A 16,952-nucleotide genomic window follows, 5' to 3' on the forward strand; every position below is an offset into this window, starting at 1 on the left:
ATCATGTTACAAAATATAAATTCATTTGTAATTTAAAAATTAAATTATTTTTTACATAACAAATTATTTTAAAAATCATGAATGGAATGCTTATAATACGAGAATTTAAATGCAGTAGTACAATAATTACGAAGTGTTAGGGGGGGAAATACTATAAATATAGTATACATATATATATACATATATACACAACTATAAATAGCAATTAAATGTGTGTGATTTTTAATGTTACCTCCATCAGTTGTTCTTGAATATATGTCATCAGATTCCGAATCTGTAATTTTGTGATCTAAAGGATGATTTGAACTATTGTGACGAAGAAATTTACAACTGTGGGTCACAACTGTTTACACAAAGTGAATTCGATGATCTCGTGAGAGATTTGAATCTACATAAATGATCTGCAGAGCTTTTCGGGTAAAGACTGAAATCCAAGAATCTGTTGGCACTGAGCGAGCTACTAGCCTCATTTGTTAAGACAACAGTCATTCAGTGAGTGTCCACATGCGACCAATGTAACTTGTATTAGTTGATGTGAGAAAATGAATTCCCCGTTTCAAAGATGTTAAAACGTTAGCGTTGTTATGGGAACTTTCATGATGAACTTTTTGTCTTTCCTTGTGAAGTCGTGGGCCAAATTGCATGATTACTTTTTATACCATACTGCTAAAAATGCTGCTGTAACGCACGTACCTTCTTCAGGTCCTGTCTATCCTTCCAACGAGCGTAGATCAGTAGGAGGATGAAGACACAAAGCGTGACAATGAGAGTACAGTAGATGGTTATGTTTTCTTCCAAACTGGCATGCTGGAACACGTAACGGAAATCAATGTTATTCGGAACAATAAAGAATCCACTTCCGAAGAGTGTGAGATGAGTGCATTCGCAACAGGTCTCGTATGGGCTACCACTTAGCACCTGTAGAGAGAAAAAAAAAAAAAAACTGCAGCAATTTTCATCTTTTATAGATTATGAACAGAAGAGCTTATCTACCTAAGAACATTTATGTACTGTATAGTGTAACGTTCTTATTATAATTTAATCGATGCTATTCAATAATTTTAGTAATGACACTGTTTGAAGATGGCATGACTTGAAAGAGAACAAGAAATAAGCAATTTAATACATCATTTTCTACCATTCACCATATTCAAACAACGAATCGGCGGACGAAGAAAAACTTTCGAACTATTTCGATTCTTGAGCAAATTCGGTGAGTAAATTATCAGGTGACCAAAGAAGTTCGTTTTTAATGGTTAATTTTTTTGACAAAAATCACGTGGAAGCTATTGTACAACGATGATTTTGATGCATTTCGAAAATACAAATAATACTGAATCAGTTGATGCCTAGTGAAGTGCGGTTCGATAAAGTAGTGAAAATTGACGAATAATGGCTGCTAGTTATAGTTACTTGAGAATATTTATGCGTATAAACTGAACTGGATATGAATGTACAAGTATCAGTGTACTGTATTAGTATAAACTAATATACGCTATTTAAGGAGCGCACGATAAGTACAATATTCGGAAAAAATATAGTGAGTGAAGGTACAGCCCAAAAATGGGTCAAAAAATTAAAATCAGGTGATGAGTAGCTAGATGATGTGTCCCGTGAGGATCGACCACCCTTGATTCGGATTCAAGCCAAACATTCCAGGTGCTTTGCAGAAAGATTTAACGTAAGCGATGAAACCACTTGTTTACATTTTCATCGACTAGGAAAGGTGTTGAAACTGAGCGAATTGTTGTCAGCTATAAGTTTATACGGATCCAAACTCCAAAGATCCGACTATCAATTGTCTCTGGAGTTTTATCGCTGCTCTCGCGTAACAATAATGGGCCATTTTTGACTGGTTTTATTTGTTCGACGAAAAAATGGCTTACGTATAGCAACGTAAAATTATTGCATCGTTGGTTATCAGGTTATGAGCCTGTGCCACATACTAAGTCCCACGTCTCCGACAGAAGATTTTGATGTGTCTAGTGGAATGCAGTTAGTGTCATCCATTAGGAGCTTCTATCCTCTGGTCAAACGATCACAGGAGACACAAATCCGTTTTGTTCAATTATTGGGAGAGCGTTTTAATTTTATCCTAAAAATCCGCACCAGCTTTTATTCGCATGATACCATACCAAAAAAGATCCACCACTGCGGGAGGGGGTCCGGAAGATGTTACTGTTGTTCGCAGGTTTAAAAGCTACACATCGATAACAGAGGCCACAGTATGCATGACTGACGGCCGTGTAGGCCATATGATAGGAAGCAAGGCTTCAAGTGGTAATTATCCAATGCTTATTGAATAATCTGACTGATTTAGTAGACATGTTTCTTTAATGTATTTCTTGTAATCGAATAGGTACAGATTGTCTGAAACTCTACAGGAGGTGCTGTCCCCTATTAACTACGTTTACAAATAATAATAGTCGTTTTTATATTTACGAAGGAGAGCGTAACCTTTCGAGAGGGTTCGAGATGATGTCGGCTTACGCAAGCGAATTTAAAGAAATTCTCTGGAACTCAAATCTAGAAATTGCACAGTAACGACAACGTTTTCTGCAGAAATCTCGAATCGGCATTATTTTTAGTTCGTGGCTGCTTCCACTGCCTGCTGGAACGCTTATACTCAGGTTTAAAACGAAGGCGCGGATATTCATCTCCTGCTACTGTTACAAGTCTTGTGATAGAGCTTCAAAGGCTCAAACAATAATCTCATCTGTAAAGGCCCAGTCCCTTTTTTCTTTCGTTTTTTGTTTGTTACTGTGTTCTTATTTTGACACTCACTGAGCTGCTTTAGTGTAATAAGAACACGATTAATGAAGTACATTTGCTATGCTGATTTTCAGCAATTGAGAAAGTTCTCGGAGCATCATTCACCTATTATTGTGTAGCTGAATTCCCTAAAATCAACGTTCCATGGACTTAGTATTGTGGAGTTGTGAATGCAGTAAATCTTGTGTCCTTTCATTCTTGAACCTTTTTATCACTGAACGATGGGCACTTTTGAGTTTCGATCTTCACCAGACACACACAAGATTATCTAATGAATTTCTTGCAGCTAAGCAGTTAAAAACTAAATTATTGGCGCACCACCTATTTGAAATGAAAACGAAAAATGACGCTTTGCGCACACAACTTTAACAATCCCAGACATAATGAGTTTCGGGCCTGAAAATTTGCCCTCGTGGGTTGTACAGTTCATACAATTACGGTCCTCCCCACACCGGGCAGAAAAGACTTGAGTTCGAATCCCGTCAATGACGCGAGGAATATTTATGGGACTTTTTCAGTACGTGGCTGAGTTAGTCGGTCTCAAACAAAGGCAGCATGGCTTTTTCCTCCGGGGGCTTTCGTCCAGCAAATAGACAAATCAGCCATAGAACACACGCAATTTACAGACATAATATATATAGCGCAATACAGCTGAGTGCGGATGTGCCTAAAGCCCTACATCAATCAATTCACAGATATGGTTGTCTCTCAGTAAAAAATATCCTCCTTTTAAGAAATTCGTGCACCATTTGACCCCTACGTGGAAGATCATTATTGTCATTGAAATTAATTTGAGGCCTGTGACACCACTGAGAAACTTCGCATAGAGCTCAAGGATCTGTTCTATTACTTTGAACTTAAGAGAAGGTACTTTAATCAAGTACCTTTCCTTACCTACATAGTTTGCCTTGAAATCGTTCTGTAGCTGCTGATGGCATCATTTTCCGTTAATCTAGGGTACCAGTTTTGCTGCCATGGCACGAACAGATTAATGACCTCCCATTAGAAATCGCTGCCGTTGTATTTCTAGCGCGAACGCAGTTATTAATTTTCGTAAATTAAAATTTTATACTGTAATGAACAGTACTGCTAATTCCTTTCGGCAATGTAGCGTATTTCATATATAATTTGGTTCATTTTCAATATAAATATTAAAAGCCTGTTCAGAACAGTGCAAAAGAATGAGCTCGAGAATTTCTTAAGGCAGGAGGGAAGATAATACTGGAAAGCGAAAAGAGTATCTGTATATGTGAAGATCTCGTGCCGTAGCTACACTAAAGAACAGATTCGTGTGACAAGAGGGACGACGGCGAAGAAACACTTTCGCCTTCTTCGGAATCAAACTGCTTACACGGTATCTTACTTACTGTACACCCATCTGAACTCCACCGTTCCTCTTCTTCGGAGAAATAATAGCATCCCGATGTAAATATGCTGATGGAATAGTTGGTGGTGAAGTTAGCGGTCATGTTCAGCACAGTCAGATTATAAGTAGCGAGACTGGAAAGCACCCTCGGAACGTCTGTCTTTTCTCCGAGCTGTCCTATGGCAACGTAAAACGACTTCCCAGGTTCTGGTAGAGTCTCAGAAGGTATAAATATTTTGTAGCTGCCTAGAGAAAAACATTGAATAATTCTATTTCAATTCTACATTCATAGTAATTCAAGAATTCAAGAATCCAATTTAGGCTTAATTAAATGAAGTTATCTTTAAAAATTGGCTTTCGTCTCTAAATTATATTTGCTTCTATTAATATAATAAATAAATAAATTTTCTGTTTATACTCTGTGACGACCACACCGGTCAGAGGAGTTCTCAAAGTAGAGAGAGAATACAAGAAACAGCACCACCGTATTCAACAGTCACGGGCTTGAATCCGGGTCACTCAAGGCACATGTACTTATACACCAGCGCGCCTGACCACTCGGCTATTAAATGGGTACTAACGGAGATTGATTCAAGTGGAAGCAATGACATTTGATTTCATTGGATAGGTCAGTAGAGAGATTCAGCGAATGGATGGTGGTCATAACAATATTAAAAGTGGATTTACTTAATATTAGAAATGTTCAGGTGAAACGGCAAGTATATAACGGAGATCTTACAAGAACTCAACAAGCTCAACTGAAAAATGTACAACAATAGAAAAAATAGTATTGTCCAGCCCAAAGTTTTTAGAGATTAGTCATTCGTCAAGAAAACACCAATTAAAACTTCGAACTGGACAGTTATGTTCCTCTGACTGCTCTTAGCATTTTTCGATGAATTATATTTCACGTAAGATCTCCATTACGTATTTGTCATTTACCTACTTATTTATCATATAGAAACAACCCTTTAAAATGTATCTAGACAACTCTGTTTTCATAGTCCATTCGACTTTTAAGAATAAAAAAATTACTCACACAAGTTAGTTGTTCTCATCGTTGCACATAGAGCTAACCTGATTGGTTAGGATTTAATTTTCATGGTTAAATACAAGATTGATTTCAAGAAGGTGTTATTGTCGGGTCACATTATTGGCTTGACGATTCGTGACATTCACTGACAGCCTACACCAGCATAAAATCAAAGTCGACTTCCGGTGAAGTAGCTGAGTATTCAAGAGTGAGAGTGTAGTAACTCACGCGTTTGACTTGACCGTGGTTCAAACTCAAGTGACTGCTAAACATGGCCAACGACTGTATTCACTGACTAAATGACTATTTGTGAACTCCTTTGACCTAGTGATTGTGCCCGATTATAAAGAGAACATTTTTCTCTTAAATGGAAGCGTGCAGGTAAACAAATTGCCAAATAAAATCAGCAGTGATAAATTTATTAATGAAAACGATATACGCCCAAAGAAAGATTATGGAGGACCTGTTCGATATCAAAATCAAGCTAATTTATCCATACAGATTAAACAATAGGTTTAACCCATATGGGCAAAATCCAGCATATTTATTCTCCAGGGTGATTAAAAAGTCTCCATACATAGGGAATAATGTTTCTTTTATTCTGTGTTTTCTGTGTTACCCTTCTAAAATGCCTTTGTCTAAAGAAGAGCGTATAAAAATCATTCTCATGGCCGGATCAGCAAGGCGCCGCAAAGTTGCAATGGAATTTAAGAGGCGACATGGCAAGCACATCACACACGACACTGTTGCCAAACGTATTGAGAAGTTCAGAAAAACTGGAAGTGTTACTGGCCAATAGAGAAGTGGTCGTCCACGAACATCCACCAATGAAGGCACGACCGACATGGTGCTGGCAGCGTTAGCAAAGAGTCTCCAAAAAAGCAGACGATGGTTGTCTGCAGAAAGCAGTGTCAGCCAATCGAGTATCGTCCGCATCATGAAAAAGCACAAATGGCATCCATACAAAATGCAAATATTGCAGCATCTTAGCGAAGACGACCCGGATAGACGGATGGAATTTTGCGAATGAGCAGTAAACAAATTGGACTGTGACGCAAACTTCTCATCTGGGATCTTGTGTCCTGATGAAGCTAATTTTGACGTTAATGGAGAAGTTAATCGCCAAAATCTACGTATTGGAGTGATATCAACCCGCACTAGATAAGTGCCTCAAAGATGCAAGGTGCGGGAAAACTGATGGTGTGGTGCGGGATATGGGGAAACAAAATTGTCGGACCTGTTTTCTTTGACACAAATCCGAATGCTGAAATATACCTTAACATGCTGCAAGACACAATCATGCCGTCCTTGCTAAACGAGGACGGAGAATTTCCGGCGTATTTTCACCCCGCCGTAATGGGGTGGTGCAAGACGAAGCACCACCCCATTACAATATCTGCGTGCGCCGATGGTTGGATCAGCAGTTTTCGGGTTCCTGGATTGGTCACCGTGGTTCCCTGGAGTGGCCTCGAGGTCCCAGACCTCAGCCCACTCGATTTTTACTTGTGGGGGACTCTTGAAGGCCATGGTGTACCAGAAAAAGATACAAAACATGAATCACCTAAAGGAACGCATTCGAAATGCAATTACGCGCATAACACCAGGTTGAGTAACTTGAGCGGGAGAGACGCATTCGTATGTGTTTTCAAAGGAATGGCAACCATATAGAGCATGTTTTGCGAATAAAGTGAAAATTTGTTTAAAAAAAGTGACCATTTTCCCTAAGTATGGAAACGTTTGAATCACCCTGTATTTTCCAAATGAAATATGAGATGACTAATTGTTTGGGAGGTTTTTAGCAATTGATCAGAGAATAGGACAAAAAGATGAAAGACGTAAAACACCACACACACATAACACATTATTCGAACTTGAGCAATGCTTTAGGCAAAATTAGCGGACAGTTTAAATTAAAAAGTTTTCGCCTCAAGTTCTTAACTGAAGATTTTCTCAAATGCAAATCACATTTTGATCACGGTTCAGCAATGTAAAAGAAGTTTATATAATCAAATTCCAAACAAACTAATCGAACGACTCTTAGATGATTTATAGATCTTCTTAATCGAACGATTAAATTGGATAAAGCTGTGAGGGAAACATTAAGTTTGCATACTCTTAAAAATGTTAAAATAAATGTTAAATACAGTTATACTTAAAGTGTCGGCCTGGATATCTGTAATTAATAATAAGAACTTAATTACAATCAAGGAATCGGAGAACAGCATATGACAACAGGCGATCTGATTACACAGTGGATGAGTTGAAAGAAATAATGTAAAAAAGGATTTAATTTTAGGCTCTGCACTAAGTTCAGCCTAAACTTTATTAAAAGTCGTTTACAACCAGATTTGCTACATTTCGCCGATAGAATGGGCTGGAAATATAATGCACAAGTAGAGGCTTTCCATAAACGGATTACAGTCACCGAGGACTGCATTGTGGAGGCAATAAAGGACGATTCACATTCCTATTGTTTGGTAAAAACATAACATCGGGCTTACAAAAAATAAAATCAAAGAATTGCAAAAGAATTTTGTTACAAGGAATATCGATAAAGCGGAAAATAGTTTCAGTTTAATATGCAAACCAGTTTTACACGAACACATTAACAAATGAATTGGAAAACAGCGACACGGCACGACTTCTGGCTTTACAAAAAAATACAATAAAAAAATAAACATGAATGACAACACAAAATACCCTTATTATTGTATATTAATTTATTATTTTATTTAATTAATTTGTGTTCTGTTGAATCATCTTACGAGAGCTTACTTGGATCGAAGGACAAATAAGTGGGTGTTGAATAAAATTGGCAGGACTAAAATTCTTCTTCATAGCATCAACAAAAGAAAACTCAAGTTTTTTGGTCATATAGTAAGAAGGGAGAACTTTCTGTTGAAGAATATAATGGAAGGAAAAACCGAGAGAAAGAGGTGCAGAGGAAGACCTGCAACTAGGTGGAAGGATGCGATCAGTGAACTTCTGGGCATGACACTTTGCGATGCTGCTCGTATAGCACACAATCGAAGCAGTTGGAGGAATTTGTTGGTGGCCACAACAGCTCCTCAGGGAGCTATGTGACTGAAAGAAGATCTTGAATCATACGCTGTTATTAGCTTTGCTGTTTTGTACGATGTTACCAGAAAAAATAATTACATCATTTAGGAATATGTTGTAATTTTTAACATATTTAGGAATACAGTATGTTATATGAAGGCAATAAAAATAAATACTAATTTGCCACTTGGTTTTTGCCACTGTTGTCTCCGATGTTTCCTTACATTGAGACTGCACTTATTTCATTGCACTGAAACATGAAACACCCCCGCATGCGCCTTAAAATACAAAATTCAACAGTACTTAACAGTGGATATTTCTTACGACTTTATCCGATGAGTTGATCCATAATTGGATAGAAGTTGTACATATGTACACGGATTATTATTCCAAGCATCCTGGACTGGTACGCTGTAGAAAGGTTATGCGAATCCTGCCTGATTAATAACATTGTATTATTTAAAATTCTATTAGCTTTCCTTATTAATTTTAACTAATTATTAATTATTGGTTTTCATTCGGCTTTATTCAACTAAAATACGTACCTGATTTATTTTAACTTCACTCTAATAAAATTTATCTAATAATTAGCATTTATATTGGCTAAAATTTCATATTAATTTAAATTTGTGTAATTGGTTTCCAGTCCGAATTACTGACTAGAAGACGGCAAAACTTGACTACTGGAACGGCAATTAATTCACAGAATTCATTTGTGTGTGGTCCTGCTGGAGATAAGATGAGGTAACAATGGATCGGAAGAGATAAGTTAATGAATTTTAATTTAAATTAGTTTTAAGGATGTATATAAGTAGGGCTTTGTTTCCTCATCCAACTGTATCGTAAGTAGTAAAAGGGAAATATAATCTTCTCATGTAAATAACACATAAGGGAGTAATGTACAATTGAAAAGCAATGCCATTAACGCTACATCTTATCATTGCGGTATTTCATTAATGCCAATTCGATACATAAACAAAGTAAAATCCATCTCAGAATTAAAATAATATATAAATAGTATCGCGATAGGACTGGAATCCAATTATACGCATCTAGTAGGAATAAACATTTTACTGGTAAATATGTCCGCTTCTGATTTTTTAAATTACTTTAAGCTAATCAAAACTCCATATTCTTGTTTTTTAAAATTCAAATCACTATAGCTCCGTATCCTTCAGAATCGAATGTGTACACATTTTTGACTTTTGTTTTCCTTTAATTTAGGGCACAGAGCACGTCCCTCATTTTTTTGCAAATATTTTCGAAACACCCTGAATAATAAATCATACTGAAATCAAACTTAGCAGTAATACTCAAAGTGAATCAAGCTATCTATACTGCACAGGATTCGTTGGAAGATTGAAAAAGTTCTTACCATCCGAAGAGATGATATCATTGAGAGAAGCGATTTGGTCGTAATCCACGAGTGATGGTTTGTATCCATATCCGTAAAATATAATCAATGGTGCTGTTGGGTCGTCCGGAATAATCTGCACATTAATTGCGACATCGGTGGAGTTCACCAGCATCTCATGGTATACTAAAACATCGCTATCACCCTGAAATTGAGGATGCACATAAATGAACATATCTACGGCCTCCGTTGTAACATTTGTCCCCTCTTCGTCAGAAATACCAATCGGAATGCAGATCTGGAAGGGTTGACTAGTGTTAGAAACAGAAAACGAGTCGTTGCCGTTGGGATCCGTTAAGGTAATTTCGACATTAGAGCTACCTGGGCTCAGTTTCGAAGAATCATTAGCACATGACTGAATGGGGGTCGTGTACTTTACTGCCTGAAAAAAAAGACCAAGTAAACTATCACTTCTATTGAAATGAAGGGCGAGAAAAAAAGTTCAGTACACTTAAAAATCTTAAAAAATATAAATGAAAGTTATTTTTTTGTTTCATGCAGGAAGGATTTTCTCATTATTTATTTTTTATGCATCATGGCTGAAAACAACCCAAGAGAGAATTCTTTTAATAAAATTTTATTACAAACATTCAAATTCAGACCAGTGTATGCCTATCAGAGAAAAAGTTATGATATAGAACATTTATCTTTTAAGAGCACGAAATATGCCATTCTTATGCACGTTGGCTAATGATGTAAAGAATCTTAAGGATTTACTTAACAGGTGTAGGGTGATGTTGAGAAAAAGCGGCGAGTTAGGATTAAATTTAAAATACGCTGGAATTTCAATTAGCAGACAATTAAAATACAGTACGGGTGAGAGTTAAAAATGCATCGCAAGACTCTCATATAGGCGGGTCATTAGCGCTCAGAAAAAAAGAATGTCAAAGATATCTGAGCAGCCTATTATTATTATTATTAACTCAATTTATTGCAACATGCTCCTCCCCCTGAACGGTCTTCAGCTGGGGGGAGGTGCCTACATACATTTTGTACATTATAACCTGACAATAAACGTACAAATAGCACATAAAATACACATACATTTACATTAGATTCTATAAAATAATACACCGAATACGAGCAAATAAAGCACGTATATATACAGTGGAACAAGCAAAAGGTAGAGACTTATAAATACATACGTATCGCAATATGTACAACTAACATATGCATAATAATACATAAAAACAATTAATTTAAAACAAATTAATTCTCCTCAGCAGAGGAGCAATGTGGGGTTGAATGGAGATTTCAACCTGAAGGGGATAATCAAGAAACTGTTACAGCTATACGTGATAGCAAATCTCCTGTATCTTCTGAGACCTGTACGCTTTCTCATTATAGAACTTGTAGGGTCAATCTTCAGGGTATTAGTTGGGAAAAAGTTATCTAAGAATGTGTAAATTCTGCAATGAGCTTCTTTGGGGAATCCACGCGTCATCGCAAAGGACGCAGGACAGCCTAGGGCCTGAAACAAGATTATGGACATTTGGGACGTCAAGACGATCGACGAGGAGCTGACAAAGGATCTGAAGATTTCCTACCATGAGCAACTGATTCCAAAGGGTGCAACCAGGGTTTGCATACATTATAAGTTTCGAGATGGTGAAAGGGTAGCCATTAATACCGCTCAACCACCTTAAAATCCAGTACTCGATACCCATAAATTTTTTGACGTTAGTGAGGAAGGCAGAAGCAGAAAGGCATTGGAATGAATCGGAACAAGACATGTTTGTATATACTGAGTGGCAAGTTTGTTCCTGTCTTATCGCCCATATTGCTGACATAGTTTTTGATTCAGTGTTGGCGAAGTGTTGTTGGAAGTCAGGCCTTCATTCCACATAAGCCCTAGATCAGTGTGATGCGAGACCTTCTGGACCCTACTACCGTTGATGTATATGTCTGCGTTCTTTTTCTTCAAGTTGGTGAAAGAAATTTGACTGACTTGGTCGGTTTATGGATAGGCCAATGTTCTCGAGGTAAAAGTGAAGTTCTTCTGTTAGGCAGTGGCATGGGCGTTGATAGCGTCAGATTTGTCACCGTGTTTGGAGGAGATGAAGAGTTTTATCAGACGCAGAGTATTAACGCAGAGTATCATCTGCGTTAGTGCTGCAATTAGGAGAAAGGAGTGCAAAGCGGCAACAACAACAACTAGGGCAGAAAAGACACCACCTTGGGGATGCCTCTGTAGATTATGTGGTTTGAGTGGAAGGTCCTGTATTCAACCATCAAATGCATCTGTTTGAGAATAGAAACGATGACTTTTAATAAGCCTCCCTGTATTTCAAAATAACTTTCAAGTATTGTCATAAAGACATTGATTTGTGTAGAAAGCAAATTTAGTGTCAAAAATATTACTTTAATACTGTCCTTTGGCGTTTAGAGTCGTCTGGATCCGAAATAGGGTGTCCATTAAAATTTGTCAGAGTCGATCCCTTTGGAATCACTGTGTGTAAATATGGAGGTATTTTCGAGAAACAATGCATGAAAAGAATTGGCAGCAGAGTCTTCTCGAACAGTTTTAATAAATTGCAGCTTATAAAGATGGGGATAAAATAATAATTATATCATTTTAATAATAAAATACAATAACTCACGAAGGCTGAATGCTCGGATTTCGCTACCATACCTTTATTCCTATTGATCCATTAGAAGAACAGTTCTCTTCTGGTAACATCTCGCAGGCATCTGGGAGCGAGAATCTGAGACCTCCCTCACTTACACTCATATTAGATAGTTCACTGGGATTCGTTCTAAAGGAAAAGTAATGATCCAAATAATGAAGAGAAATGCATCCTCAGACTATCCTGATGAACCTTAACCTACACTAGTTTACGCATAAATTATGCAGAACTTAAGTGTATTTAAAATTATAAAAATTCTAATTATATTTATTAACTATTAGAGTCAGCAAGTTCTAGAAATGAAATGTAAAATAGTTTCGCCCGCTTAGAAAAGATTTGAGAAACTTATTCTTAGATTAATTTTTAAAAATACGGTAAGAGTTAAATAACCTGTAAGCTGCGATGTATAACGGGGTTAGAGCTGGGTTTATCGAATATAAATCACTCAAACTGCACACTTTCTTCCACTCTTGAAATGGCTCAGACTTACTCGACACTTCAAGAGTATCCCACTACAAGAAGCCGTCATGAATAATTTTCATTGCGCTGTTGTTTCCATTCTGAAACTACTAACAGAATTCCATTTGTGAAGTAATCGGCTTGCTTTTCATGCTGTGTTTGACCGATGGTTGTTCGTGGCTATAATATCACACTTGCTTGCAGAAGAAGCGCTGTCAAGACTTCCTTGATAACGGCATTCTTCCGAAAAGGAATGCAGTTTTATGGAATGGGACCATGCACCTCGCAACGTGACATTCTCTTTGTTACAAAGTCTGGTGTGTGACTGCAATGTTTGAGGAACAGTAAGATGTTGATACGCTCACTAGTCCCTCAGATACGCCAATAGTTACGCGCAGGAAAGTCGAGAGCTAACAAGAATCACGAATGCGAGGTGCATGACTATCCTCTTGTATTTATATGTGAGTGTGTGTCTACATATACATGTGAAGTTTAAATAGCAATAAGTAAATTCTAATATATAATAAATCGATAAAATAAAAAATGAGAAAATAAAAATATTTATTATTTTAACTTTGTAGATATTTTGCCGATTATTAAAAATAAATATAATTGCATAAAAAATGTAATATTAAAATCTGGGCTGGACCCCTTGAAGAACTGTGGTTCCGGCTAAAATCCCCCTCGTCGGGCCTGGATAGGAACGTGATAGAACATTGTGGGACGAACTGTAAAGGCCTACAAGGACTCAAACCCATGGAGGTCAATTCACCTGCACAATCAAAAACTGCGATACTAAAGGGATCGCGAATGTCTTTAAGGTTTCCCCTCCCGAAAACGGCTTAGTGTTTATGTTATGCATATTTTTCCAGAATGACGAAATAATAAGCTTGTAATTTTATGTTTAGTTTTATTGTTTTACCATAGAAAACAATATACTGTAAATGCAGCATAATATCTGAATAATCTAATTCTTTTTTCTGATTAGAAGAAGAACTATTTTGTTTGTTCTTTGACAAATTCATCTGCATAAATAATTCTTACTTAAATATAAATTGCGCCTTTTAATCCCTTTATTAAATGAAATGCAATCAAATGAAAACAAATAAAATGCGCAACTATTTCTTTAGTTTTATTCAACTAGCTTTAAATAATTATATATGTGGGAAACTCACTTACTTTATTAGCAATAAATGATAACCACCGTCAGCCTTTATTGTAAAAGGTTTCGAATTTTTCATCATGCATTCTATCGCTTTACTTAATATATTATCCATCATCGTCTCCATACTGTTTATTTCTCCACGTGCCTGGAAGAAGAAAGGGAGTGATTACTCAATAAATCTGAAGAATTCAGGAATTCACGCAAAAATGCGCCACATACTAGTTTATTTATTCAATACTGAAAGTTGAGTGCTATACAACTTGCCTTTGAAAGAAGGCCGGCATGACATTTTCTGAAGAGAATGGAATGGTCCATTCTTGCCGGGCCAAAGATATACACTGTCTAGTCAAAACATTATGACGGCCTATCTAACAGTGGGCATTTCCTCATCTTGTCGCCAGTACCCTCTCCACACGGCGAGGCATAGATCTATAAGGCCTCTGAACATTTTCGCAAGGGTTGCTGCCTTAAATTTGCAATAGTCCGTCGTGGAGGATCCAAACGCTGGATATGTCGATTCACGTAATCTCAAACATGTTCTGTTCATATCTGGCGAAAATCGGAGGCCAAGGTAGCACCTGGAAGTCACCTGAGCGTTCAACGATGATGGAATGGGTGTTAAAAAGCACAAGAGCTGCAAGGGCCAAATTGTGCCTCGTCTTATATTATAATGCAGTAAATTACGCACTCAAGGATTTCATTTATAATTTGTCAAATGGCTGTATTCGCTCTAGATATTGGAATAACTCCGTAAGGAATAAGATTAAAAGAAAGTCACAGAAAGAGAAAAAGGGATTTTATGGTTGAAGTCCTCTCAATCTGGAAGTGATTACATTCCAATAGAATTTGTCTTACTGGAAGCATTGAGTCACAGTGCATACATTGGGGGTGGAAGGAGAAACGTACTCGGTGAACCACTCTCGAACAGTATTGGTAATGCGGCACATTATCCTATTGGAACACACGTACCTTCCAGGAAGACAGTCATGAAGGAATGTACCTGATCAGCCACAATGCAGAAGTAGTTTTTAACATTTACAGTGCATTCTAAGGCATGGGGCTCCAAGAAATTCTTAGGAAAAGATCTCCCATACTAAAACACTGCCGCTACTTGCTTGTACCTGTTAGACCACGACGGTAGCTTCCATCTACAATCCACACAGCACGTCAGGAAACACTGATTCATTGGAAAAGGCCAACAATTTTCCAGTTATCAATGGTCCAATGACGCCGTTCAGATGCAAACTTAAGGCACCGTTCGGAATGGGTGGCCGTTAGCATGGATACCTTACCGGACATCTATTCAAGGGAAGAGGAGGGTTCGTTGGATCGGGGTCTTGGAAACACCACTGGTTGCCCCTGGCTAAAGTCCACGGCCATGTAGACATGTACGGTATCTTATGTAGGACGGCACCTGAACGTCAGTTCAACTGTGCCTTTGTATACTGCGTTGAATACAGAACATTTCTGGCCTGTAAAAGGCCAGAAATGTCCTTTGGTGCCAGCAAAAAAAAAAAAAAAAAAAAAAATCCATTCCGCCGTTTTCCCTCTATCGGCTGGCACAAGGCGGGACAGCCTACATTCATCATGACTATCAATGAGGTATGGGCACCCGCCATTCGCCCGGTGACTATTGTAGCTCTGTCCATTATCCATCCACTCTTGGAACACCTTAACTACAGCACTCCATGAACAGCCCACATGATCAGCAGTATCCGTAATAATCCAAGCCATGACTGGTACCCGACAATCATCCTTTTTTTCAAAGGATGTCAGATCACGTCCTTTGCCCATGTTGATCAAGTAAATCGTATGGACCGCATTGCATAAACCTGCAATATCACATTTATGGCTCTCACCATGACATGTGTGCCACCAGGTAGGGAAGAATGGCCGATTTCTAAACTTCGGAAAAGATGGTCATAATATTTTGATCGGACAGTGTGTGTGTGTGTGCATACATATACATATATATCGTATTTTTATATTATAATGGGGAAGATTATTGTAAGATAATCATATTAAGATACATACCTAAATAGATCTATAGAAAACGCATAGGATAATATAACATACAAAAGTTAACATACAAAACTTATCGTTGCTTACGCACAATTTAGGTGACTTCGTCTGGGGTCAACCACCCAAACTGAAAGTAACACAGCGATAAGGGGTTCTCTGTTTCTGTAATGATCAATATGCACTAAAGCGAAATCAATTTTGAGGTTGAATAACCAATTATGTAATTTGTATAGTATAAGATAAAACAGAAGTTTCTTTAAATAAATTGTGAGGTTAAATAAATTGAATTATCTAAACTATAATACAATAGGAAAGATTTTTAAAAATACTGCAGAGTGTTCATTGATCATCGTTGACCCGACAGAGAACGAAGGATGTCAGTTTAGAAATTAAAGCAGGAAAGAGGCATAATGCATATTTACCATGTCCAAGCCGACGAACCATGTATAGCCGATTGTAGCCAAAAAAGGAAATGGTGTTTTGGGTAATGTATGGCCCTCTAGTGAGAATTACCATGTGGCGACCCCTATGTGTTGGACGCAGTAAAATGTTGTAAAAACACCTATAAATAGCCAATTAGCTATTATTAAGATAACGCAAACAGAAACATGACGATAGCGAAGTGAGATAAATGGCTAATGGAGTAGGAGTAATACCTGAATACCTAGTACCTATAGTAGTATGTTTAGAAGTAGTTTCTCCTACATCCTCAGATTGCCCTAATAATTTCAGAGAAATAAGAATGAAGAGTATAGTACATCTTAGAGTGTCTGTTGAAAGATATAAGGTGAGGCTCGAGTAAGCCTGGGATCGCAAACCAGTTTCTATAGTAGGACCGCGAACTGTAGGAACAGGCTTGCGATCTTCGTTGCATTCCTGGGTGAAGGATTGAAAACTCGAACGGACCTTTCCACAGCATCCCAAAGATGCTCCATAGAGTTCATGTCCGGTGAACGGAGAAGCTATTCTATGGTGGAAAAATCTGCGGAATGCTCTTCGAACCATGTTCTAGTCACCACGGCTCTGTAGGGAGC

The 16,952-nt window shown here is 37.6% G+C and overlaps 1 protein-coding gene across 1 annotated transcript in view; it reads right to left on the bottom strand.

The window, feature by feature from the left end:
- Window positions 1-16,952, bottom strand: part of LOC150085757 (uncharacterized) — a 97,475-nt gene that overhangs the window by 13,726 nt on the left and 66,797 nt on the right. Inside the window, exons 16-20 of the mRNA XM_090374682.1 lie at window positions 13,911-14,041; window positions 12,278-12,401; window positions 9,607-10,027; window positions 4,140-4,384; window positions 694-918 (exon numbers count right to left, since the gene is read on the bottom strand). Coding sequence (XP_090230808.1) covers window positions 694-918; window positions 4,140-4,384; window positions 9,607-10,027; window positions 12,278-12,401; window positions 13,911-14,041 — 1,146 coding nt within the window. The remainder of the gene's footprint in view (window positions 1-693; window positions 919-4,139; window positions 4,385-9,606; window positions 10,028-12,277; window positions 12,402-13,910; window positions 14,042-16,952) is intronic.

The sequence above is a fragment of the Mastigoproctus giganteus genome, chromosome 5 (genome assembly GCF_048544385.1).
Source record: "Mastigoproctus giganteus isolate SK-2022 chromosome 5, ASM4854438v1, whole genome shotgun sequence".
Lineage (NCBI taxonomy): Eukaryota > Metazoa > Arthropoda > Arachnida > Uropygi > Thelyphonidae > Mastigoproctus > Mastigoproctus giganteus.